This window comes from Rhinolophus ferrumequinum, chromosome 2 (assembly GCF_004115265.2).
Source record: "Rhinolophus ferrumequinum isolate MPI-CBG mRhiFer1 chromosome 2, mRhiFer1_v1.p, whole genome shotgun sequence".
Lineage (NCBI taxonomy): Eukaryota > Metazoa > Chordata > Mammalia > Chiroptera > Rhinolophidae > Rhinolophus > Rhinolophus ferrumequinum.
The window spans coordinates 45,431,717-45,457,069 of record NC_046285.1 but is presented as its reverse complement, the minus strand read 5'-3'; the positions used below and the strand labels follow the sequence as shown (position 1 = coordinate 45,457,069).

General features: G+C 47.3%; 1 protein-coding gene across 2 annotated transcripts in view; it reads right to left on the bottom strand.

Moving 5' to 3' along the window:
- Positions 1–1,218: 1,218 nt before the first annotated feature.
- Positions 1,219–25,353, bottom strand: part of NR1I2 (nuclear receptor subfamily 1 group I member 2) — a 32,731-nt gene continuing 8,596 nt past the window's right edge. Inside the window, exons 3-10 of one of the 2 annotated variants that reach the window (XM_033129961.1) lie at positions 11,632–11,850; positions 9,458–9,591; positions 7,958–8,145; positions 6,812–7,086; positions 5,870–5,923; positions 5,529–5,645; positions 5,078–5,183; positions 1,219–3,664 (exon numbers count right to left, since the gene is read on the bottom strand). In XM_033129961.1, the coding sequence (XP_032985852.1) occupies positions 3,302–3,664; positions 5,078–5,183; positions 5,529–5,645; positions 5,870–5,923; positions 6,812–7,086; positions 7,958–8,145; positions 9,458–9,591; positions 11,632–11,663 (1,269 nt within the window). In that variant the 5' untranslated portion in view covers positions 11,664–11,850 and the 3' untranslated portion in view covers positions 1,219–3,301. Of the gene's footprint in view, positions 3,665–5,077; positions 5,184–5,528; positions 5,646–5,869; positions 6,013–6,811; positions 7,087–7,957; positions 8,146–9,457; positions 9,592–11,631; positions 11,851–25,353 lie in introns of both variants that reach the window. The other variant, XM_033129969.1, reaches the window with a different exon arrangement.

Below are 25,353 nucleotides of genomic sequence, written 5' to 3'. Positions count from 1 at the left end.
CCCCGGTATTTTTAAATCAACACTGGGAGATGGGAGTTTACAGCCCATCTTAATCTCAACTTGCCCTCACCTTACTCTAGCCCACACTTAACCATTTCAGGCTTTTGAATGAATTTCAGGAGAGGGGTGACAGTGGATGCCATTTTAGATGTTCTAAAAGGGTAGTTAGTGATGAAAGGGAGAGATCAGGTTGCAGGTCCCATTCACAGAGAAGTTTGTGAAAGGAAGAGGACAAAAGTGATGGGGTGGTCGCCCATTTCTCAGGTGTAGGAATATTTCACTTACTACCACCTTCAGATGTAGGAGAGGGTGGGTATGTTAAGGGAACGTGTCCAGGGCAAAACAAGGTGTGGAGGAAGATGGCATGATGAGGCCGACAGGTTGTCAGAAGCTGGGAAGGGATGGTCGATCAAATGTATGTTTCTCTTCACATCCTGTTTTCTCCAGAAAGGAGAAGCCACCCTGGGCCTCCCCACAAGAAGACAATGTCAAGGCTTAATTGGATCCTTAAAGTCTGGGCCTGCTACGGATTGGCTGCTGAGTGGCTCCAACTAATGGGTGAGCCAGAGGGTAAACACTCACTTACTTAGAAGATCTTTTCTCCTGAGCTTGGAGACTGACTCCATCCTTGAATGACAGAGGCAAGACCTAGAAAAAGAACGGTGGCCACAGGGATGCCTAGAAACTAATGCTTAGTTCTACATGCTCCAAAGCTCTGGGAAGGGGGCAATAGGGAAACCCAACTGCTTGAGAGTAGAAGAGTGGAATCTAGCTCATAGTCCTATAAACTGGAGGTCCACAAAGCTGCTGAAAGGAGGTAGTATCCTGTATGAGCACTTGGGTGTGTCTAACCTTGAATCTTAACTACACTTGGACTACACTTAGTTTTTAATAATACATAAATCATACAAGGCAGATAATTAAGTTTGAAAACTCATCTTAGAAAAAGTGCTACATACCTCACTGCTGAATATCATACAGTCACTTCCCCACTTGGGAAGCTATTCACCGACGCCAGCCCTTATTCCACCCTTCAAAGCAATTTTGGGACTCTTTTTCTGGAATGGCCATCAGAGCTGTTGTATTACCCTTGATGTCATCAAAATGTCATCAAAATGTCTCCTTTCAATATTTCCTTTATTTTCAGGTAAAGAAGTCATTGGGGGCCAAATCAGGTGAGTAGGGAGGGTGTTCCAATACAGATACTTGTTTACTGGCTAAAAACTCCCTCACAGACGGTGCTGCTTGAGCTGGTGCATTGTCATGATGCAAGAGCCATGAATTGGTGGTGAAATGTTTTGCTCGTTTTTATCTAACTTTCACGCTGCCTTTTCAGCACTTCCAAATAGTAAACTTGGTTAAATGTTTGTCCCCTTGGTACAAATTAATAAGGAATAATCCCTCTGATATCAAAAAAGGTTAGCAACATTGTTGCAATGAGTTCGCGAACTTAATTGTCAGACCTCATCTGTAAGTATTAATTCAGTGTTTGGGGACCTGCTGGGTATTTTTTTAAATGAACACTAGGAGATGAGAGTTTACATCCCATCTTAATCTCATCTTGCCCTCACCTTACTCAAGCCTACACTTAACCATTTCAGGCTCTTGAATGAATAGCACTCATAAAGTCATTCCAATGGGGAAGAAAGAGATACATATGATTTATGAATACAGTTGAATGAAATTTATATTTCCAAATGAGACAAATTCCTGGGGGCAAAATCTGTATTCATTGTATTTGCAGAGAGGAGCGTTTATTCCACCTCAGTTTCTTTTCTAAAAATAAGTTTGTTCTATATCTCCTTGATGCAGAAGAGGCTGTTAAATCTGGAGGGAAAGCAGGAAATAGGTTTGCTTGCTTTGCTATATGGTATTGATGATTTCTTATGTTCTCCAAGTTTGGCCTGCTTCCTGTAAAATGGTAAAAGCTAAGCGAGTATCTGTTTCTTAAAAGTCAGTTAACTTGTAGCTTCATTTGCATCAAAATATTAGACTTTTAAAAGTAATTCAATTACTGCATTTTAAATTATGGTATAAATATATAAGTGAATTGTTTCAGAAATATATAAATGAAACAATCGTTTTATGGGAAAACCAAGTGAATGCATTTTTATGTCCTTGCACCAACAGTCTTCAGATGTATAACGGGCAATAGTAAAGTAAGTAGTAAAAAAAAAATTATGTATATGACATTTCTATTTTCCCACCCCCATGTCTTCTTCCCCTGAGAAGAAGGCAAAAAAAGGTTTAAATCTCTAGTGGAAAGTTACGTAAGTCCTCCTGCCTTGATGGGACATTAAATCCAGGAACAGATTTGCTAAGCTTAGTTCTTACCTGGGGAATGCCTTGTGTAAAATTAGTTAAAATGTAATTGGCAGAAAAAGCAAAAACATTTTTACTCAAAATAGTACAAACAGAGCAGACACTTCCATGCTCTTTAGCTTTGAAAATAGACGTGTAAACAGGAACATATGTACATGCCGATGGAGCACGTTTATTAACATAACAGCCTGTCCAGTGTAGCCTCGTCACAACGCACCAGTGTTCCAGCCTCGGGAGCAAACCTGAGCCCCAGTGCAGACGTCGAGTAGACCTACACCAAGTCACACATGTGCACACAGCCAGTCAGTGCCTTCCTCCCGCAAACACACGTCCCAAGGACCCCTCACTTGGGTCCCCGGGTGCATGCAGAACCGCATAGCTTAGCGTCCACACAAAGAAATTTCTTCATAAGATTTCTTCACCTGTTGTTTCTCCTTTTGATTGAAGTTGTTTGTGTTTCAGCTTTGTTTTCTCTCCTGGACTATAAATTTCCCAAGGTCAGGATCCATGTGTGAGTTCGCGTATAGACCACACAGCAGGTCGCATATTGTTGGTACTTAATAATGTGTTTGGGTGGATGCAGACACACGGAATGAGGTGGCCAGAAGGAGGGAAGAATGGACACACGGAGTGGTCATGACAAGCTCCTAACGTGGTGCAGGCTTTCTGGCTTCTTTCTAGAAAACGCCGAGACACTAATGCCCCTGCTGATTGACACAGGCCTGGAACTCACCAAGCAGCTCAGGAACGAAGACTGCGAGTGAAGAGTGAGGGGAAGCAGGAGATGGGAGCACCGGAGGTAACAGCTAAAAGACTCAAGAAGCTATACAGACTGTCCGATGGCACAGCCCTGGTCACCCTTTCCCCTCTCCCACCACGACATGAAATCCCCAGACCGCAGGGCCTTTTCTAAGGGAACAGTGGCCTTGCCTCTTAATGGACCTGACCCATTGGCCAGTGCACTCTCCATATGAGGATTTCAGTTTGCTCTCCGCAGACTGAGCTGGGGGCTGGGGGGCCCATGTCTCCTCCCTGCGGCACACAAGCTAGTGTCGTCAGCGTGGTTGTGAATTCCCTGAGAAGGCAGGACCCACAGGACGCGGTCGGCTCTGAGCGATGTCCTCTGTGTAGGCCCAGCAGCAGTGGCCCCACGGCCCTGGCTGTGGCTGCCCCAGGGAGGCGCCCCGGGCCAGGGGCTCAGCCATCCGAGATGCTGAACAACTCCCGCATGAGCGGCGTGGCGAAGGGGTGGATGTCCTGGATGCGCAGCAGCCGCCTGGTGTGCTGGGCGTTGATGCTGCGGAGCTCCGTGAGCATCGCCATGATCTTCAGGAACAGGAACCTGCAGGCCGGCACCAGGAAAGGTTGGGGGCGGCCCCTGGCCCCCACCCACCAACCCGGGGCCCCGCGCTGAAGCTGCACGAGTTTAGGGGGTGTTAATCAGGACATCTCTGGTCAGCCAAGAGACAAGGCTCCATTGAATTCCTTAAGCTTCTCGTTCAGCCTGCGCCCAGGAGGGCAGAACAGACGGGGACAGGAGGGATGGACCGGCACTGCCATCGCACCTCGTCCTCTGGGCTCCAGTCCTCGTACACAGAGACTTCCATGGGAGCACCCAGGCACTGCAGACGCCAAGTGCATAGCTCAATTTTGGTGGTGGGGGCCGCTGCCTTGGCTAATGGCTGGGGCTCAGGACTGCGTGGAGTGGTTGGGGAGGCAAGGGCTGCCAGCAGCAATCCCTTCCTGACTCTATCCCGGGATCTAGTGGCGGAGACACACCTCGTGCCTCAGTATCCGCCTGATGCCGCCTGGCTCCATACCTGGGAGGACTGAGCAAATAAAGACACGGCCACCACAGCATCCCAGGATGCTGAGCTCAGAAGAAAGCTGCGGCAGGCCAAGTAGGGACTCGAGGCTTTAAGTTCACGCTAGGTGCCCAGTGCTGGCCTTCACCTCACGGCCCAGGCCTGTGCACTGCTGAGGCCCAGCGAAGGACGGAAGCCCCTGTCTAACCAAACCCTGAGCGGCCTTCCTCCTTTGGGGGTTGACCAGAACAAACGAATGAACAAGCTCATTCCTGCCCCGTTTTCTTGTCTTTGTTCTGGGAGATGGTTAGGTAGTGCTTGGGAGTGAGGGCTGTGGGCTTGGTCAGCCTGGATTCACCTCCAGATCCCACCTGCCTGGCTGTGGGACAGTCAGGGGCAGTCGCCCTGAGCCCCAGTCCCCGGCGGAATGGTGGTGGCACCCACTTGGTGGGGCTGTTTTCAAGACTAGTGGTGACAATACATATAAAGTACTGGGCACCAGGGCTGCCACTTCTCGATACGTGGTAGCTATTACAGTCTTATTTTTACCATCATTATTGCTATCTTTTTTATCATTATGATTATTGCTGACTATTGCTAGAAGACCCTGTAGGAACCTCAGGAGAATACCTGGCTGCTCTCACCCCTTGATGACAGGTGCTCTGAAAGCCCTGGGCAGATGAGAGCCGTGCCTCAAGGAGCAAAGTCCTATGAGCTGGGCATGGCCTCAGGCCCTTTTTAGATTTCTCCATTGTTGGGCTGGAACTCAGGCTGACTGGGCAAGAGGCCTCAGTGCAGGTCATAGAAAAGGGCGCCAAAGTCCTGCTAATAATCAGAGGCTGCCCCTGGCGTGGTTCCATTCTGCTCTCCCACAAAGGCCCAGAGCAGGTGGGAGCTGGGAGGGCAGGGCTGCCAGGGGACCCCTCCCGTGCCTGCTGCCTGCTGCTCACCGGTGGGCGGGTTGGGGCCGATTGCACTCGATGTAGTCCTTCAGGGCGATGGCAAATCGTTCCTGCAGCTGGTCCACCATGCCACGCTGCACCACACCTGGCCGGTCTGGTGGGAAGAGGGAGGCAGGGTGGTGCCAGCAAGGCCATGGGGGCAAAGACACACTCAGTCCAGCCCAGAGAGGGCACAGTGCCAGGCAACTACCTCCCAGAGCCACAGACACCCAGGCAGGGAAATGAGGGGAGCACTGGGAAGGCCATGCATCACCCCACCGACCCAAGGAGAAAGCAGCGGGAGTCCCCATCCCAGCTCTGCAGTGACTGTGGGTCGAGGCCATTGGTTGGGACCTTCCCTGGGGCGGGCAGAGGAGGGGCTGATAGGAGCTGCAGCTAAAGCTGAGGGGCTGTGAGCAGGTGTGGGAGGGGAGGCCAGGCAGGACAGGTGGGTCCTCACCTGGGGAGAAAAGGGAGATGGCCTGCATCAGCACATACTCCTCCTTGTGCAGCTGCAGCTTCTTCAGCATGTAGTGGAATTTCAGCACAGGCTCCAGGAGAAGCTGCTGGAAGCCACCTGGGGAAGGAGGGAGGAGGGGGGTGAGGGAGGGAGGAGAGGGGACGGGCAAACTTGTCAGGAAGTGAGCCCCAGACCCAGACTCCCCTTATCAAGCTCTTTCTTCTCATCACCCAGGCTTCTGCCCCGCAATCCCAGGACAGGCACATCCCAGTGGCTCTTCTCCTCCCTCCCCAGTTGTCTTTCCCTCCCTCTGCCAGGGCAGGAGGGCAGTTCTCGGGCACCTGCAGGGTCTTCCAAGCAGTAGGACAGCCGGCCGCACTCCCAGGTCCCAGTCTCTGCATTGAACACCGTGTTGAACCTTAACTGGCACAGCTCAAAGGTGGCCCCCTTCAGCAGAGAGATCTGGTCCTCGATGGGCAAGTCCCTGGCAGCAAGGATGGGAGGGGATGCCAGCTTCCTGGGAAGGCTCACAGGCCAGCACCCACTCCCATAATCCAGAAATTGGGGGAGGGTGCGGGGGAGGGAAGAGCAGGATGTGCTCCTACTCCGGGGATTATGGCAGCTGCCATCCTCTCCCCCTCACAATCCAGCCAAGCACAGGACCCCCTGCCACCTTCCTCTAGTCTCCTGCTACCTTCAGGGATGCCCCTGCCAATGGAGCTTGGCGTCCAGGTCCCTCACAGCCTGGCCCCATTTCCTCCAACTCCCTGTACAGCCACTGACCCACAGCCGATGCCTTGGCTCCTGGTCCCTGGCCTCAGAGTTGCTGCCTCAGTTTCCCCACTTGGAATGATTGCCCTGTTAGCTTCACTTAGGTAAATCCTGCTAGTCCTTCGGCCAAGTTGTCTTTGCGCCTCCTACAAGTCTTTCCAGAGTACAGAGTCTTTCTACTGCTGCCCCTCGTGTATGAGCTAGGTGGTCTTCAGATATTTTCTTATTTCATATGACAGCCCTAAAAGATCGGACTTCTTAGCTCCCTTCTAGCAGTTGAGGAGACTGAGACACAGAGAGGTTCAATGGCAGGCCCACAGGCCCAAAGCTAAGGAGCCATGCAGCCAGGGCGCCATTCCCTAGAGGTGCCAGGTGGCCTGGGAGGCAGAGATAAAGGAGGGTCTTTGATTACCAACATCCTCCAACTTCACAGGGATCTACCCCAGACCCTTTGAACCTGTTGGCCGTTTCCTGCTCCTTTCCATACCCATCCACCCAGCCTGATGTCCTACCTGAAATGGGAGATGACTTTGGCAAAGTTGATGATGCCTTTGAACATGTAGGTTGACATGTCAGCCATGTGGGGCAGCAGGGAGAAGATCTCTTTCCCGCTGCTGGCGGCTGGGGGTTTGTAGTTCCAGACGCTGCCATCTTCCCCCCGCAGCTGCAGAGAGACCTTCAGTGAGCACAGATCTTCCCTGATCTTGTTCCACTCGGCAGCTTCTTCCCCCAGTGGAGTCTGCAGAGACTCTGGGATCTCACGGCCACTGGTGAGCACCTCTGGCAGCTGGGGTAGAACGGGAGGTAGGACAGCATGTATTCTCCCAAACAGGTTCCCACACAGGCCCCAGATGGGTACACACAGCCACAGCTGCAGCCTGAGAGGATACACAATTACAGACACACACACACACACACACACACACACACACACACACACAAACACTTGCATCTGCTCTCTGCTCTCATATCAGGTGGTACACTTTCTAGATTTGTGAATTAATGGTCTTTCACATCCTCTCTGGGTTTGCTCCCTGCCCAGGGGATGGTGAGGGAGCTCCTCCGATGGGTGTGTCCCAAGCATCTCAACCTTGTGCTCAGGAGACTCAGAGAGAAGGGTCTGGGAGCTGCAGATGGAAAGAAAAGGCTTCTGGTGCCATCGGCTACCAGTTCTATGAGCAGGGCAGGGCACCAGAGACACTGTGAGCACAAGGTGGGAGGAGGGTGCAGGGATCTAACATGGCCGACAGTGCTGAGATCACAAACGTTTCTTGGATCAGTAACAGCAGATCGCAAACATCACACCCGCAATAGGCCCTGACCCTGTGTGTCCTCATAAAGCCTTAGGCAACTCAGCTTCCCAAATGCCACTTACGGCTCAGACCCAATTCCTACCCGTTGTGGAAGGGGAGAGCAGAGATTCTCAAACCTGAGCATGCATCAGAATCACCTGGGGGGTCTTGTCAAAACACCAACTGCTGGGCCCACCCTCAGAGTTTCTAATTTTGAAGCTCTTTTGCATTTTTAACAAGTTCTAACAAGTTCCCAGGTGCTACGGCTGCTGGAGGGCCAGGGACCACTCTTTGAAGACCCCTGGAAGTGAGATTGGGGTTTTGAGGAGCTAGCATGGTTGCTGAGCCAACTCTAAAGCCTCATACCCGGAAGTTCTTGAAATGGGAGAAGGTAGTGTCAAAGGTTTTCATCTGAGCGTCCATCAGCTCCTTGATCATCGTCCGCTGCTCTTCAGTCAGACCCTTGGCTCCCGCGGACTGCGTTCCGATCCGGTCTCGCTTCTTCTTCCTGATCAAGGCCCGCCTCTGCTCCACGGCTGCGTCTGACATGATCACTGCAGAGACAGCCAGGAGCAGGCTCAGGAGCTAGGCCACCCTCCTGTAACCCCCTGGCAGCAGTAGGGGGCGTGTCGGTGACAAGAAACCCGTCCTTCTCTAGACTCCTCTGAAGGAACACTTGGGTAAAGACCGAGGGGTGTGCTGCCTCCAGCGGTGGGGTTTGTGATCATTTTGTGTGAGTGGAAAGAGCTCGAGCTTCACAATCAAAAGGTGCTGGGTTTGAATGACAGCCTTGCCGCCACCTAGCGGTAACCTTGAACAAACTCCTTAACCTCTTCTGCCTTCAGTTTCCTTCTTTATAATGAGTGACAGTGCTCACTTCCTACTGCCGTGACAATGAGGCATTGCATGGAAGTGAGTAATATAGTTCCTGGCTATATCGTAACAAGACTTCTCAGAGTCCCCCAAGGTCTCTCGGTCTCTGAGCCCCTGGAAACGTAGGGCTACTGCTTAGCAAGAAATATCGATTCAGCCAATTCCTGTGTAGCCTACAGCTTTAGGGCCTTCCATGCATTTCTGGAGCCTACTTGTAAATGCAGAGCGAAGCTGTGGGATCCTTGGAGGGGAAAAACAAGGATAACAGGTGAGGACCTGGCCCTCTGCTCATCAGCAGGAAAGGATCTCTGCCCACATGCCAAGGGAACTTGTCACTGGAAAAAGGCTGCCCACTCTGACTGATGGAGACAAATATGCACTTAAAACTTGCAGCCTTTTCCCAATGAACTTTGATCTCAGAGTGACCTGGGAGCACCGTTATACCAAAGCTCGACAGGTAGAATGAGAGCACCCTACATCACCTGTCTGCAAACAGGTCCTCTGTAGCATACCCAGTCTGAAGCAGCTGAGGGGCCCTAGCCACTGGAAGATTGGGGGTCATATCACACCATGCGTCTCTGGCTTCCCTCTCCCAAATTCACCTCCCCCAATATGGCTGAAACACCATAAGAACATTATGAGACAAAAAGAATCATGTAAGGGCAACTAAGGGGTGAGAGGGGCTCGGCCCTGGCCAGAGACGCCCACCACACCCAGAGCAGAAGATAAGATGCCCTCCGTCTGTCAGGTCCCCCAGGACAGGCTGTGGTAGTGCGGGCAGATGGGCTGCAAGCTCTGCTCCATGTTCCTGCTCGGTTGCACACAGGCCACAAGCTGCCACAGGCACCTCTGCACATGCACACACGCGCTGCACACATGAGAATCCACATGCTCACGGCCCATTCTTACTTGGCCCCGGGCACACCTGAATCAGGCTCCCAGTGCCTGTGCACCCCAGCCCCCTGCCTGCCCAGGGCACATCACGATGCTCACTCTCCTTCTTCATGCCGCTCTCCAGGCACTTGCGCAAGCGGCAGGCCTGGCATTGCCGCCGGGTCTTCCGTGTGATCTCACAGGTGCCCTTCCGGAAGGGGCACCTCAGCCGGGCATTTCGTTTCATGGCCCTCCTGTGAGAGAACAAAGAGCAAATGGTAGGCCGTGGGGAACAGGCCAGGGAGCTCTGGGACACCCCTCTCTGTCTGCCTGTCCCTGCCCAATTCAAGGTGAGGGGACACTAGCCACACCCGCTGTGGGCTCTGCCTTTGCCTCTGAGTTGAGACCAGTTCATAAGAAAGGTCGTGGCAAGGGCTCGTCAAGCTTCCGGTCTGGGGTCTGGGTTGGGCTTCCGGGAGGCCCAGGAGGAGGTTGGGGGGTGACGGGGGGGACGACGAAAGCTTTCCTGCCACATTCACCCTGTGCGGTGCTTTCAACAGCCCCCTCGCCCACCCCTGCAGCCAGAGCTGCTTTCTGGGATGCTTCAGCTCCAGGCTCAGGCCCAGCTCCCTCACCACACCCTATCCCCTCATCCTTGTTACCAAGGACCTGTGGGATGTTTCCGTGTAGGTGGCGTCTTCCAGGATTGTGCTGAGATCTCTAAAAGGCATCGACCCCACTGCCCCAGACACAGCCGTGCAAGGGCCCATAACTGCAGTGCCCATACAACCCACTATTACAGGGTGCTGAACTGCTTTGCTCCACTAGGCCAATCAGGAGAAGCCACTTCCAGTGGGAAAGCCATTGTCCAGTGAGGTAGAAAGCCTCCCCAGAGTTACCTGTCCCTCTAGCGACCCCAGGTCCCCCAGTCTAGAGTAAGGGCTGGGGAAGGGAGGGGGCTTTCTGCCTCCAGGCTGAACACTGTGCTTCCTGCCTGTGGCCCCAGCACTATGCTGCCCCAAGCGGAGCAGGCTGAGGTCAGAGCTCTCATGTAGGTTGGCAGGAGAGAAAAGTGGGAAAAGCTGAGCTGCTGAACTCATCAACCTCGAAACCTTCAGACTGCTAATCACGAGAGGTTAGGTGTGCTCCTTATTGATAAACCCTTTTGAGTGGAGTGTTCTGTCACTTGTAACTAAATGCAGGCTGGTACTATCTCTGTGTCTGGCCTCTGTTATAATCCACAAATGCAGATATTCATTTCCTGCCGGAACGCTGGTGTCTTCGGACCTGTCCTAGGCCCACCTGACCTCGTGGGACCTGAGAACGGCTCAGGCTTGACCACGTCAGACTGAAGCTGGGGTTTCTTCACTGGGCTGGAGGGCGTTGGGCTATGGGACAGTGAACTGCTGTGGTGCCTCCCTGAGCTGATTCCGGCCTGGAAGCCCTCCTGTGAGTTCTGGCCCCTGCTCCCCACACCCCACAACACGCTGACTCGCAGCCCATCTTTGGGACTATAGGGTTGGCCCTGCCTCTAGGGTTCATTTCCATCTGCTTATCCAGCCACCAGGAAGAACTCTGCAGAGGGCCCAGTCAGGCTGGCTGTCCTGAGAATGCATGCGAGTCCCAAGTGTGTCCCTGAGGTGGGAACTGCTCTGTCATACCTGGTCCTCCCTGAGAGCTGCCAGAGACCTTTCCTCACACAGTCCTTCCTCCTTTTCTGGCTGGCTTCTCTTTCTTTTGGTCTGAGCCCTGCATTGAGCTTTGTTCTTCTCTTTCTTCAGCTGGAAAACGTGAGCCTTTATGTCCGGGCCTGTCTTGCTGTGAGCTGGAACTTTCTAGTCCTTCATTTTTTTGGACCTCCCTGTCTGCCTGTTTCTAGGTGAGCTTGTTTTGTCACAGTCTTCATTTATGTTATGCCATTCTTTATTTAACAACCACTCCCTGAGACAGACTTGAACACTTGCATTCTGAACTTTCAAATTCTTTCCTCTTTTATGAACTGATTTTTCTGTTTTATTAAAGAATATGGAGAGAAACAAAGAGGTATCTTAATGGAAGGAGACCTTTCTTGGGTAGGAAGACAGAAGATAAAGGAATTCTCTGAGATATAAATGGCTGTCCTGAGACTAATGAAGGGGACTTTGAATGGGTCACTGGCCCACAATTTGAACCTTGGAGAAAGGTCGAGCTGAGGCCCTGAGATGGTGCCCCGTAGACTCATGGTAGAACCCTAGTTAGGTGTGACCCAGTGTGTCAGGGGTGGCTAACGGGTGAAGGTTGACAGGTTACTCTACCTGAAAAAGCCCTTGCATCCTTCACATGTCATGACATTGAAGTGATAACCAGTGGCCTTATCCCCACATACACGGCAGATTTGGGGACCCCCATCTCCCTCCTTTGCATTGACCGTGGGCTTTCCAGGAGCGGAGTCTGCATCTCTGCAGTGCACAAGGTCAGTATGGTTCCAGCTTTCTTCATGTCTCACCTCCAGGTTTGCTTCTGGGCCTCGGGGACTAGAAGTAAAACAACCACAGGGAATTAAAAGGGTGGACAGGGATGTACGAAGGCACTCCTCCCTGTGCGTCACTCACATTTGGTTCTGTGGACACAAGAGATGACCTATCATGGAAGAAGTGGGGGTAGGGCTGGAGTTGTTATAAAGAGAGATGAAACAATGTCATTGTATATACAATAATAGGGCCTTGGAGTAAAACCTGTGAACAAGAACATAGGAGAGAGAAACATAAGAGGAAGAAATGAGAAGGAAAAAGAAAAGGATATCTGAGTTGGATCATAGAAGTAATTCTTGAATGGACTGAGATTAGGAGACCATGAGCTGGTCAAAGGCCTGAATAGGGAGCAGCCCATGAGACAAGCTTCTTGTTCAAAATTGTTTCTGTGACTGGGGAGAACCAGGAGGGGTGGCCCCTCAGGTGTGCTGTGGCCCCGTCTTCCAGAAAGAACTAGAAAGGATGGGCAGAAAGATGACTTTCCATTGAGTTACTAACGAGATGGGGAGAAACATAGAGAGGAGCCAGGTACAAGATGCGGGAAGAGAATGGTCCGGGTGCCAGTCAAGCTGGGGTACAAGTGTGTTGTCACATAGCAGCCTGGTCGTCTGTCTCCTTTAGCCTTTCCTTAGGAAAGAGGGTCGCAGGGTTGTATGCCCTAGGGGTTGAGTTAATAAGTCTCTTATCTAGGTCCCAGTATGCAGGGTCTGCGGTCGAAGACGAGTAAGATTCCTCTAGGGAGGGACGACTTAAGCCAGACGGGACCCCGGGGACCCCCATGAATATTGCTAAGGCTTAGAGGAAGCTCTCCTCTTAAAGTTCCATCACAGGTTGCTGACTCATGGCTCATGCGGCAGAGACCTTGATGTGCAAGGAACAATAGTGGAGCGGAACCTCCTGGCTCCTCGTTTATCTCATGGGAAAGCAATACAGAGACCCGCTCCTCCCTAGGTTTAGCATACTGCACCAGCGACCACCTGGGGACAGTTTGCTTAGGTTGCTTTGGGACACAATGAATGGGTATTGGCGATAAGGTGATTGTCTTAAGCGGTGTTTGAGATGTAACAGACCCTGCCCAGAGTCACGTAGTGCCTTTTGAAAAAATCAATAAATACTCAGGAGAGACCCGATTCGGGGCTCCAGTCTCTTGTGGCTGCGAGTCCCTTGGTCCTCTGTGATTTCTTGCTATATAAGTGTTTGTGTCTTTATTTCTTAACCTAGCCCTTGCCGCCTCCCTCGTTTCTTCCCACTGCTTGTGTTGTGCAGGTCGCAACACAAGTGAATAATCAAAGAATTTTTTTTTTAACAGGACTTTATTGGGAACAGTGTGTACTTCCAGGACTTTTTTCCAAGTCAAGTTGTTGTCCTTTCAATCTTAGTTGTGGAATTTGTACCTATTGATAGAGCTATGCTTAAGATGTTCACCAGGCAAATTTCACGTTGAGAAAGTGACTTAAATTCTACTTGGGATGGGCACTGAGAATGATGAGTAGAAATTGTGAACTTTCCTATTCACTCCTCTTCCCAAAAGTCTCTCGGGGCACTGATTGCAAAGGGCCGCCATGCCACAAATGATGTAGCTTTTTCTAAAACCAAAATAAAACTTTTAGTAACATTGCAACACACAAATTTCTGTGTCTAATAGCATGACAGATGAAAAGTGACAGTTTCACCTGTAAGGATGAATGAGAAATTACTCTGTCCCCTGACGCTGACCCTCCAGAAAACTGCAAATAAAATAGGCTGACTGGGAACTTGAACTGAAGAGGTGTTGGGTGGGGGGAATCTCCTCCAATTTTTCAAGTCAGAATCCTGACCTCATATCGGTTTGCAGACAAAATGTATATTTCAGGTGTTCAGAAAAACTCAAGCCAAGAATTTGACTTAAAGTGTCCTTGGGGTGTAGTGCTCCCAGCTCCCCACAGAAGCAGATGCATTCCTCCTTTCTACGTAACCTCACTTTCCACTTAGGCACAAAGAATCACACAAGTAATTTTCAAGAAATATGAGCAAAAACTCATAAATCGTGAATCAAAGATAACACAGTACCATGAGCAAGAGCCAGCAAGCAAAAGCAACTTACCGAAGAATTAGACATGCAAAGACTCCTGAACTACTCAATACAGAATCTGTCTAAATAAATGGTAGAAGAGGTTGAAGATATAAGAAAAGAGCCAGACTATAAAGCTGACCAAGCAGATTTGAAAAATGAATAAAAATTGACCATAAAATCTGAACAAACTATCAATTTCTTGGGAGTTAGAAAGAGCAAAACACAACTAAAATTGCAATAACATGTAAGTCCGATGACAGATGATCACAGTCAACGTTTTCTAGGGTTAAAGGAGGAAAAAAATAATAAATAATCCAGATTTTGATTAATAAAATATGCTTGTTAAAATTTCTCAGTAACCCCTAAACGTCTAGAAATAGAATGTATAACTTGGAAGTTAATAGAAAGGAAAGAAATGGAAGGAGAAAAAAATATCCAACTAGAGATAAAAAGAAACTGAAAGAGTGAGACAAATAGGAAGCACAAGACAAGATGTGGACGTAGCAAATATATTGATAATTAACTGTAAGTATATTAAATGCCCTGTGGTGGCTGGGGTAATCTAAGGTTTGGGATTAGTATTTTGGGTGCAGACTTTGTGTCAAAAAGTAAGCGATGGTGATGGATGTTAACCAGACTTATTGTGGTGACTGTTTTGCAATATATGTATACAAATATTGAATCATTACATTGTATACTGAAAACTAATATAATGTTATATATCAATTAATACCTCAATAAAAAAATAAGGGGGTGCTGGTTATCTCAGTTGGTTAGAGCAGGGTGCTGGTAGCCTGTTTCCCCCAAAATAAGACCTAGCTGGACAATCAGCTCTAATGCGTCTCTTGGAGCAAAAATTAATATAAGACTGGGTCTTATATACCATTATATAAGACCCGGTATTATATGATATGATGTGATATAATATGATATGATATGACACGATATGATATTATATAAGACCCGGTCTTGTATTATATAAAACTGGGTCTTATATTAATTTTTGCTCCAAAAGATGCATTAGAGCTGATTGTCCACCTAGGTCTTATTTTCAGGGAAACATGGTAGCACCAAAGTTGCCGGTCCGATACCCGCATGGGCCACTGTGAGCTGCGCCCTCCTTAAAAAATAAAAAATAAAAATAAAATAAAATAAAAGGAACAAAGTAGTCTTTAAAAAAAAAAAAATTCCCTGGAAGTCATGTGCTGACCTCAGCACATTAGAAAAATATATTTGGGGCAGCCGGTTAGCTCAGTTGGTTAGAGCACGGTGCTATTAACAAGGTTGCCAGTTCGATTCCCCACATGGGCCACTGTGAGCTGCACCCTCCACAACTAGATTGAAACAACTATTTGACTTGGAGCTGATGGGTCCTGGAAAAACACACTTAAATAAAAGTTTTTTTAAAAATAAAATAAATAATTTTTTAAAGGATGGGGTATATACTAAAGTGGTAATTAACAATTATCGAAATTCACAGTGTTATAGGTCCTTTGCAAAAAGTTAATTCACTTATTCACCATCACAATTATTAGAACATTTATCATTTCATTCAACAAACGTGTGTTGAGCATCTATCACACACCACATCCTCTGTTATATTGGGTTCTTTTTCAGGTTCTCCAAAAGCTGGAAGTGACTGTTTTGGCAGAAATCCAAGGCCAGCCATAATACCTTCTAACTGCTAACAGTCACAAAGAGTGTTCCAAAATCCAAGGATACTGTGTTTCCCCCAAAATAAGACCTAACTGGAAAATAAGCTGTGGGGACAGAGCCCCAAAAAGCAGTTTCCAGGCTCTCGGTCTCACATAGAAAGGTGCTGGCTCAGGTAGTAAATGGCCATCAACTGTGATCAAATGGCCAGCAGCTGTGGCTAGTTGGCCGTCAGCTGTAACCAGTGAGCCATTGGCCACTAATATAACTGCTGTGGCTACGCTAGCAAAAAGTGGGGGCTAGGAAGAAGATGGTGGCTGAGTCGGCAAGCGGCACAGTGAGGGTTGAGAATTGTGCTGCTCCTGGTTCCTGTGTCTCCAACCCAGCCGCCAGTGAGAGTATAGTGGTATGACTCCCCTACCTGTGGCTCCGTGGGTGTTCCTTTTTGGCCTAGCCATGTCCTGCGTTCTTGTGTGGGGAGCGGGACCAGAGACCCTGCCTGACACCCCGCATGACATAAGCCCTAGTATGATTTTTCAGGGTGATATCCCCTGAACCATAAGCCCTAATTGTGTCTTTTGGAGCAAACCTTAATATAAGACCCGGTCTTATTTTTGGAGAAACATGGTATCACAGGAAGGGAAATTTTTATATGAAGGCATTGTTTCAGAGTGCACATTAGAAGAGAACAAGCTTCCTTAAGTTCACAGCTTCATTCTAGAGCCATTGGGAATAGAAGGAACTGGGACTACGGAGATGGATGGCAGAAATTCTGCACATAAATGATCAACTTTTGGCAAAGGAAGACAGTGGGGTGGCACTCCCTCAGCCATCAGTATAAATGCTGCTCCCTAGTAGGGAAGCAAGACGTAATTACAACATGACGCACGAATTACCTGAGAAGCTCAATAGATGACACACACCAAGATGAAAGAAATGTCTCCAAAGGGACAGAGGAGAGGCCTTTACTTAAACTGTGTCTGATTAATACACTCCCCAATTCTGTAATGAGGAGGTATTAGAATTAATGCCAGAATCCCACTCCCTAGCACTGGTACAACTTACTTTATTTTGCCAAGTTTTCTGTTACATAAACAGACGCTGGTACAATCCGTAGTCCATTCTTTCATATTCTTATGAAACCCCAGGTAGAGAACCATGGCAGCTATTCTCCAGAGATGATCCCAGGATTCCCACCCTCGTGAAGTCAACTCTCGTGATGAATCTGGGATTGTCTGTGACTTGCTTTAAGCAATAGAATGTAGGGAAGCGACACTGTGCCTGTTCTGGGCCTGAACCAGAAGAAGTCCTGGTAACTTCTGCGTTTGTGATTTGGGGAGCCCTAAACCACCATGTGAGAAATTCTGCTGGCAAGGACAACACAAAAAAAGAGTTACAGATCAATATCTTTGATGAATACAGAGGCAAAAATCCTAAACAAAATTCTAGTAAATTGAATGCAACAATGCATTAAAAAGATTATTCATCACGACCAAGTGAAGTTCATCCCAGGGGCACAAGGATGGTTCAACATACATAAATCCATCAATGTGATACATCACATAAACAAAACAAAGGACAAAAATCATATGATTATATCAATTGATGCAGAAAAAGCATTTGACAAGATACAACATCCATTTATTATTAAAACACTTAATAAAATAGGTATAGAAGGAAAATACTTTAACATAATAAAGGCCATATATGATAAACCCTCAGCTAATCTCATAATTAACAGTGAAAAACTGAAGCCCTTTGCTCTACGTTCAGGAACACGACAGGGCTGTTCCCTATCACCTCTGCTTTTCAACATAGTGTTGGAAGTCCTCGCCAGAGCAATCAGGCAAGAGAAAGAAGTAAAAGACATCCAAATTGGGAATGAAGAAGTTAAATTGTCACTCTTTGCAGATGACATGATTTTGTATATAGAAAACCCTAAAGACTCCACCAAAAAACTATTAGAAACAATCAACGAATACAGTAATGTGGCCAGCTACAAAATCAACGTACAAAAGTCCATTGCATTCCTATATACTAACAATGAAATCTCAGAAAAAGAAATAAAAAAAACCAATTCCTTTTGCAATTGCAGCAAAAAGAATAAAATACCTAGGAATAAACTTAACCAAGGATGTGAAAGACCTATATGCTGAAAACTACAAGACATTTTTAAAGGAAATTGAAGAAGACACAAAGAAATGGAAAAACATTCGTGTTCATGGATTGGAAGAATCAACATAGTTAAAATGGCCATATTACCCAAAGCAATATACGGATTTAATGCAATCCCCATCAAAATCCCAATGGCATTTTTAAAAGAAATGGAACAAAAAAATCATCAGATTTGTATGGAACCACAAAAGACCCCAAATAGACAAAGCAATCTTAAGAAAAAAGAACATTGCTGGAGGTATCACACTCCCTGAATTTAGCTTGTACTACAGGGCAACAGTAATCAAAACAGCATTGTATTGGCAGAAAAACAGACACGTAGACCAATGGAATAGAATTGAGAACTCAGAAATAAAACCACATAAATATGAACAGATAATTTTTGACAAAGAAGCCAAAAACATACAATGGAGAAAAGACAGCCTCTTCAATAAATGGTGCTGGGAGAATTGGATAGCCACGTGCAAAAGAATGAAACTGGACTGCTATCTGTCGCCATGTACCAAAATTAATTCAAAATGGATCAAAGACTTAAGCATAAGACGTGAAACAATAAACTGCATAGAAGAAAACATAGGTACTAAACTTATGGACCGTGGGTTCAAAGAGCATTTTATGAATTTGACTCCAAAGGCAATGGAAGTAAAAGCTAAAATAAATCAATGGGACTATATCAAACTTAAAAGCTTCTGCACAGCAAAAGAAACCATCGACAAAATAAAGAGGCAACCAACTGAATGGGAGAAGATTTTTGCAAACAGTGCCTCGGATAAGGGGCTAATATCCGAAATATACAAGGAACTCATGCAACTCAACAACAACAAAACAAACAACCCAATTGAACAATGGGCAGAATACCTGAAGAGACATTTCTCCAAAGAGGACATACAAATGGCAAATAGACATATGAAAAACTGCTCAACATCACTAATAATCAGAGAAATGCAAATCAAAATCACAATGAGGGCCGGCCCCGTGGCTCAGGCGGTTAGAGCTCCATGCTCCTAACTCCGAAGGCTGCCGGTTCGAGTCCCACATGGGCCAGTGGGCTCTCAACCACAAGGTTACCAGTTTGATTCCTCGACTCCCTCAAGGGATGGTGGGCTCTGCCCCCTGCAACTAAGATTGAACACGGCACCTTGAGCTGAGCTGCCGCTGAGCTCCCAGATGGCTCAGTTGGTTAGAGTGCATCCTCTCAACCACAAGGTTGCCAGTTCAACTCCCGCAAGGGATGCTGGGCTGTGCCCCCTGCAACTAGCAACGGCAACTGGACCTGGAGCTGAGCTGTGCTCTCCACAACTAAGACTGAAAGAACAACAACTTGAAGCTGAACGGCACCCACCACAACTAAGATTGAAAGGACAACAACTTGACTTGGAAAACAGGCCTGGAAGTACATAGTTCCCCAATAAAAAAAGTCCTGTTCCCCTTCCCCAATAAAAAAAAATCTAAAAAAAAAAAAAAAAACCACAATGAGATATCACCTCACCCCAGTCAGAATGGCTATCATCAACAAGACAAATAGTAACAAGTGTTGGAGAGGCTGTGGAGAAAAAGGAACACTCATACACTGTTGGTGGGAATGCAGATTGGTGCAGCCGTTATGGAAGGCAGTATGGGAGTTCCTCAAAAAATTAAAAATAGAATTACCGTATGACCCAGCATTCCCTCTCTTATTTGGGTATCTACCCAAAAAATCTGAAAGCATTTATCCATAAAGACATGTGTGCTCCAATGTTCATTTCGGCTTTATTTACGGTGCCCAAGACATGGAAACAACCAAAATGTCCTTCAATAGATGAATGGATAAAGAAGTTGTGGTATATATACACAATGGAATACTATTCGGCAGTAACAAAAGATGAAATAGGACTATTTGCGACAACATGGATGGATCTTGAGATTATAATGCTAAGCGAAATAAGTCAGACAGAAAAAGCAGAGAGCTATATGATTTCACTGATATGTGGTATATGAACCAAAAACAACAAAAGAACAAGACAAACAAATGAGAAACAAAAACTCATAGACACAGAAAATAGTTTAGTGGTTACCAGAGGGTAAGGGGGGAGGGGGTGGGAGATGAGGGTAAAGGGGATCAAATATGTGGTGACGGAAGGAGAACTGACTCTGGGTGGTGAACACACAATGGGATTTATAGATGATGTAATACAGAATTGTACACCTGAAATCTATGTAACTTTACTAACAATTGTCATCCCAATAAACTTTAATTAAAAAAAAAAAAATGAAATTCTGGCTACCCTGCTGGAGTGACCATGCAGTGAGGCCATGTGAAGAGGGAGAACCCTGAGATGACATTGATGAGAGGGACCCAGCTGCCCCAGGCTTCCAGCCATCCCCACCAAGCTCCAGACATGTGAGCGAGCCCTCTTGCACATCCCAGCCCAGGCAAGCATCCAGCTGATACCATGGGGAGCAGAACTCCCACCTGAGCCCTGTCAACATACAGAAAACCAAATAGTGGTTGGTTTAACACAGTCAGTTTGGGAGAGGCTTGATAACATGGCAAGAGGTAATGGAAATGGAACGCTTGGAGCTTTATTAGAAATAGATCTGGACTAAGATGGGTTGGGCGTGCCAGCCAGCACCTGGAGTCCTGACCCTATTCCACTCTCACATCAGCCTTCATTGCAGAACTGGTGCCCCGTGGGCAGGGAAATGACAGTGACAGGAGACTGGTATGTACCAGCCATCTCTCTCTTTCATGTGAATTTAATAAGACCGATTAGACCTGCAGATTCAGAGGAATCCAGCTGCGTTTACCCAAGGCTTGGGGATGTGAGCAAGCCAGCCCGCCAGCAGAGGGCCGACATGATTGCCACCCGTATTCCACGAAAGTGAAATCCTTCAGTAAGGATTTGCAAAAATAATTAATTGTAAAATCCAGTACATAGGCTGAATACCGAAGATAGGATATATTCTCAGCAAGGAGGAGCCACCAATAAAAGAATTATAAATTAGTGAATGTAGTGTTTCTACAGGACAGAGTCTTGCTGCGCGGAGCACACACATCCCACCCCCTCTCTGGGTGGGTGATCACCTCCTTACCTAGTAGGAGGTGGAACCAGAATTTGCATCCAAGTCAGTCTGACTCCTAAACCTGTGTTCTTAATTCAACATTATGCCCATCTTTCACAGGATTTGTTTCTGAATGAGTGAGGCATTTATTAAACTTCCTTCGTTTCTATGCAACTTTTTCCTAGGCAGTGCATTGCAAACAGTCCTCCATGGCATGTGATTCCTTTGATGTAGCTCTCTGTTCTTGGGCAGAAAGTGATTTGCTAAGATCCTTAGTTCTCGCCATCTCAATGCTGCTGATAGCAGAAGGGACCAAGGAACCTGGCTGCCACTCCTGCCACACCCAGAGGCGTCTTGTCCCATGCCCTCTGAAGGGCTGAGGGTCCTCTCTTTCATGTCACAGAAATATTCAAGGTCGTGATGCCCATCCACTGGATCTTGACCAGGTGCCGAGAGGCTCCATCTGTATTCCACATTCTTGACTTTCTGAGGAGAGCCTCATGTAAGCAGCTGACCATGTGTCTAAAAGGACCTGCAGTTTTCTGGGGCTGAGGGTGGCCTGTTTTCTGCAGATTCAGTGGCTCTCAGCCTTCGGATTTTAGTCATCATTTATGTTGGAGGCTTTTTCTTTTGTTTCCCACTAGTCAGGCCTTTTACTATGCTCTTAAAAATACCAGCTTGCCTTACTAACAAGAGACCTCTGCAGAGTTATGGGATGGGCCACACATGCAGGTGGTCTCACAGGGTGCTGCCTAGCAAATCGCTAAAATTGCTGAAGGCTCAGTCGGGTGTGGGGGCAGCAGTGGCCTTTCCAGGTATGCAGTGATTTCCCAAATTCCCTATTAAATTAGGGAGGAGGGGGGCCTCCATGAATGAGACACATATACCTGGGGAAATACTAATTGTGACCAAACAGGACACAGCTGTCCCACAGTCTCCTGGAGGTCAGAGGACTTTGTTGTTTGCTCCCTGGGGCTGGAGATGCAATGAGCACTGTCCTACTCTTATTGTTAAGAAGGCCCAGCCCCTGTCACTGACCTTGGACTAACTCGCTCTACTCACCAACTTCTCTGGTGCTTAGGATTCTCAGAAAGAAAATGGAAGCTGCTGAAGAGGCCAACATGGCGCTGGGCGTGAAGAGGACGAGCAGAGTGCCCTCGGGGGGGGGGGGGGGGATGTTGCCAGAAGGGCAGATCTGACAGGGCAAGAAGTGAGGGGAGAGGAGGCAGTGCGGAGGCAGGTGCACGCAGAAGCCAGCCCGGGGGACCCCCCAGTGGTGGAGAGCATGCACTTCAGGGGAGACACGTTTGGACTTAGGGAGAAAGAAAGGAAGGAGAGTGGTGCGGAGGGAAATTCTAAAGAAAACATAAATCACATTTCTGCTCTAGAAGGAGCAAGGATCCCTGGGAAGAAGAAAAGAGGAAAGGAATGGGCTGGGAGCGGGATGGGAGACAGAAGAGTAGCACAGGTGTTGAAAGAGGACAAAGGGCTGAAAAGGGGAGAAAGGAAAGAACTACAGACACAGTGTTGACAGATGAGAACTAGATGGAACCCCATGGTGGGCTGGGACCAGCAGAGGACAATGGGTTACAGGAGGCTCCCACAGGGACGCTTGCAAAATGCTGCTGCTGTGGTGTTGGGAGAGGACTCGAAGCAATTTCAGGTTCCGAAATAAGGATGAATGAGACCTGCTTCAGGTCCACAGACTTGAGGTTTTCTGATCAATGGGGATCAAGCTGTGAGACGCAGCACACTCAGCCTGAATGTGTAAATGATCTGAGATGACTCAATGACACAGGCTAGATGGCTGGTCATGACTACAAACTAGAAAAAAAATCAGAAAAATGAGTGAATATGTACACTCCTCCCCATGCACGAGGAACATGTGAAAGGGAAGGACTGAAAGGGAAGGTGTGGGAAGCAATCAACTGGTAACCTTTGGAGTCAAATATTTAGAGACTGTGTATGAGAACATGGGTGAGTGGTGCTGGGGGTAACCCAGGCCAACAGGGCAGAAATCAGGCATAGACGTGGGAAGTGGTTGTCTTCACGTGCAAGAAAGGAGAAAATGCCCTGTAAGAGGTTCAAAATGATGCCTGTTAGGTTGCAAAGTTTAGCAGAGAGGTACAGAGAAGAGGAAAATACTCACTAAAGCAGGAAAAGCAAAATGTTAAAAGAGGAATGATGAGCAGGAGAGATGTCTTTGTCAAGGTGTTGGGATATAGTAGAGAAACAGAGAGAGAGAAAACTAAGGAGGGGAGAATAGGGGATTATCGCTTAGAAATTGGTGAGAGCCCAGTGAAAGAAGTTCAAGCAAAAGTGAGGGACCAGCTTTGGCCAGCAGCACAGATGGTGGGAGGGGAGGCAGCATTAAGTGATAAAGATTGAGGACACAGAGAAACCACTGGTGATGGGTGTTTTCTTTACGGAGAAAAGCAGAGGGGCTGCTGGGTAATGCTGAGGCCAGAAAAGAATACTGGAGAGCAAGGCAGACAAGCTGCCATCTCGTAGCCATAAGCAAGGGCGAAAGAGTTGACTGTGTGAACAGAAGAGAATTGTGGCACTTGCCAAGGCAGATTTGTTAAGTTCCCAGTGTAACGGTTCAGGGGGTCACCCCTCTTCCTCACCACCCTCCCATGCTTGTGAGCACACAAAGCTCATCTGTTATTCAGGGCTTCGTGCTGCCCTTTGCTCGCTAAGTGAAGCTCTAAGGTCACAGACAGAAGGAGGGTCCCTGGTGAGACACCAGTAGTCCCCACTTCCACACTAGTTTGGCTCCATTGCTGACCCAGGAGCCCACCCACCAGCCAACAGCAGACTCTTCCCTGCTAGGGTGGGAGAAATTTCATCAAGTTCTCAGTTTAGTCAATGGGGGAGCAGTGATGCCGTGCTGTTGGTCACCATTATATCGTGGTACATATAATGAAATACTTTCAGCCTTGCAAAGAAGGGTAATTCTGACACCTGCTACACCATGGATGAACCTCCAGGACACTATGCTAAATGAAATCAGCCAGTCACAAAAAGATAAATATTATGTGATTTCACTCACGTGAGCTATCTAAAATAGCTAAACTCAAACAGAACATAGAATACTGGCAAAGCACAGCAAGATACCTATAGTGCATAATACAGTGTTAGATACTTGAAAGTTGCTAAAAGTAAATCTTCAGCATTCTCAACGCACACGCACACGCACACGCACACGCACGCACACGAGTTATTTAACTATGTTCACCATGTGAAGTGAAGGATGTGTTAATTATCATGATCCTGGTTAGCATTCTACAATGTGTATGTACATCCATCCTGACGTGTACCCTTTACATATATACAATCATAGTTGCAATTATTCCTCAATAAAGTAAAAAGAAAAAAAGTACAAGGTGCTTGCCAGGGTCTGTGGGAGGGAGGAATAGGGAGTTGTTTAATGGGTATAGAGTTTCAGTTTTACAAGATGTGAAAGGTCTGGACATCAGCTGCACAACAATATAAATACAAGTAACATTACTAAATTGAAAATGGTTAAGACGGCGAATTTTATGTTATGTATATTTTACCACAATTTAAAAAAATAACATCACTTGTCACTAAATAAATGTTGGTCTACTATTTAAAGAATGTTCCAAGGAGAACCAAAATATGACTTCTGTGAGTGTCCACGTGACTCAGTCCGGCCTTGTACAGGTGGTCCTTATACCAACAGAGAGAAGGCAGGACATGGAACCAGGAGAGCTATGAGGAAACAGAAGCTATGAGACAGAGAAGAAGCAACAGTAATTAAAAGCACTACAGTGCGGAGTAAAAAGATGACCAGGTCAGTTAAGCTGCATTTGATGCTTAATGACCCTAGGTGTTTTTGTTTTGTTTCGTTTTGTTTTTAGTTTCAGGTGTACAAAGCAATGTAATAGTTCGATATTTATACCCCTCACAAAAGGATAACCCTTCTCCCCCAATCTACTAGCCCTCTGACATCGTATGTAGCGGTTACAATGACCTTAGTTTTTGAACCATATCTAAATCTCGGCCAGGCGAGACACAGGAAGTAGGATCAACACGATCTGCAATCCACCAATGGCTTCTCTGCCAACCAACCAAACCCCTACCGTAGCTACGGCAGTTATATCTGTGGCTAATAGCTAACTGGTAACAGCTGATGGCTACTAGTCACAGCAGATGGCAATTTATTACCCAAGCCAGCACCTTTCCACGCGAGGCTGAGAACCTGGAAACTGCTCTCTGGGACTCTGATCCCACACTGATCAAACAAGCTTGTGAAAAGACTGGCATCATAAGTTGTTATTTATTCAATATACATTTAGGGGTGAGAGAAACAGCCCCTTCCCAGGAAAAGGGTGTGTGGAAGAGATACAATAACATTTCATCTTCAAATGAATCAAAGCAAAGGTTTTGGGACCAGGTCACAGAGATTATGGGAAGGAAAGAGCAGGCAATAAGGAAAGAGTGGGCAAAGTTTAAGTGAAAGGGGGAAATTGGTAAAAAAGAAAAAAATGATCTTAGGGATAGAAATTATTGGAAAAAACAGGATTATTATATATATGTGTATATATATATATTCATAT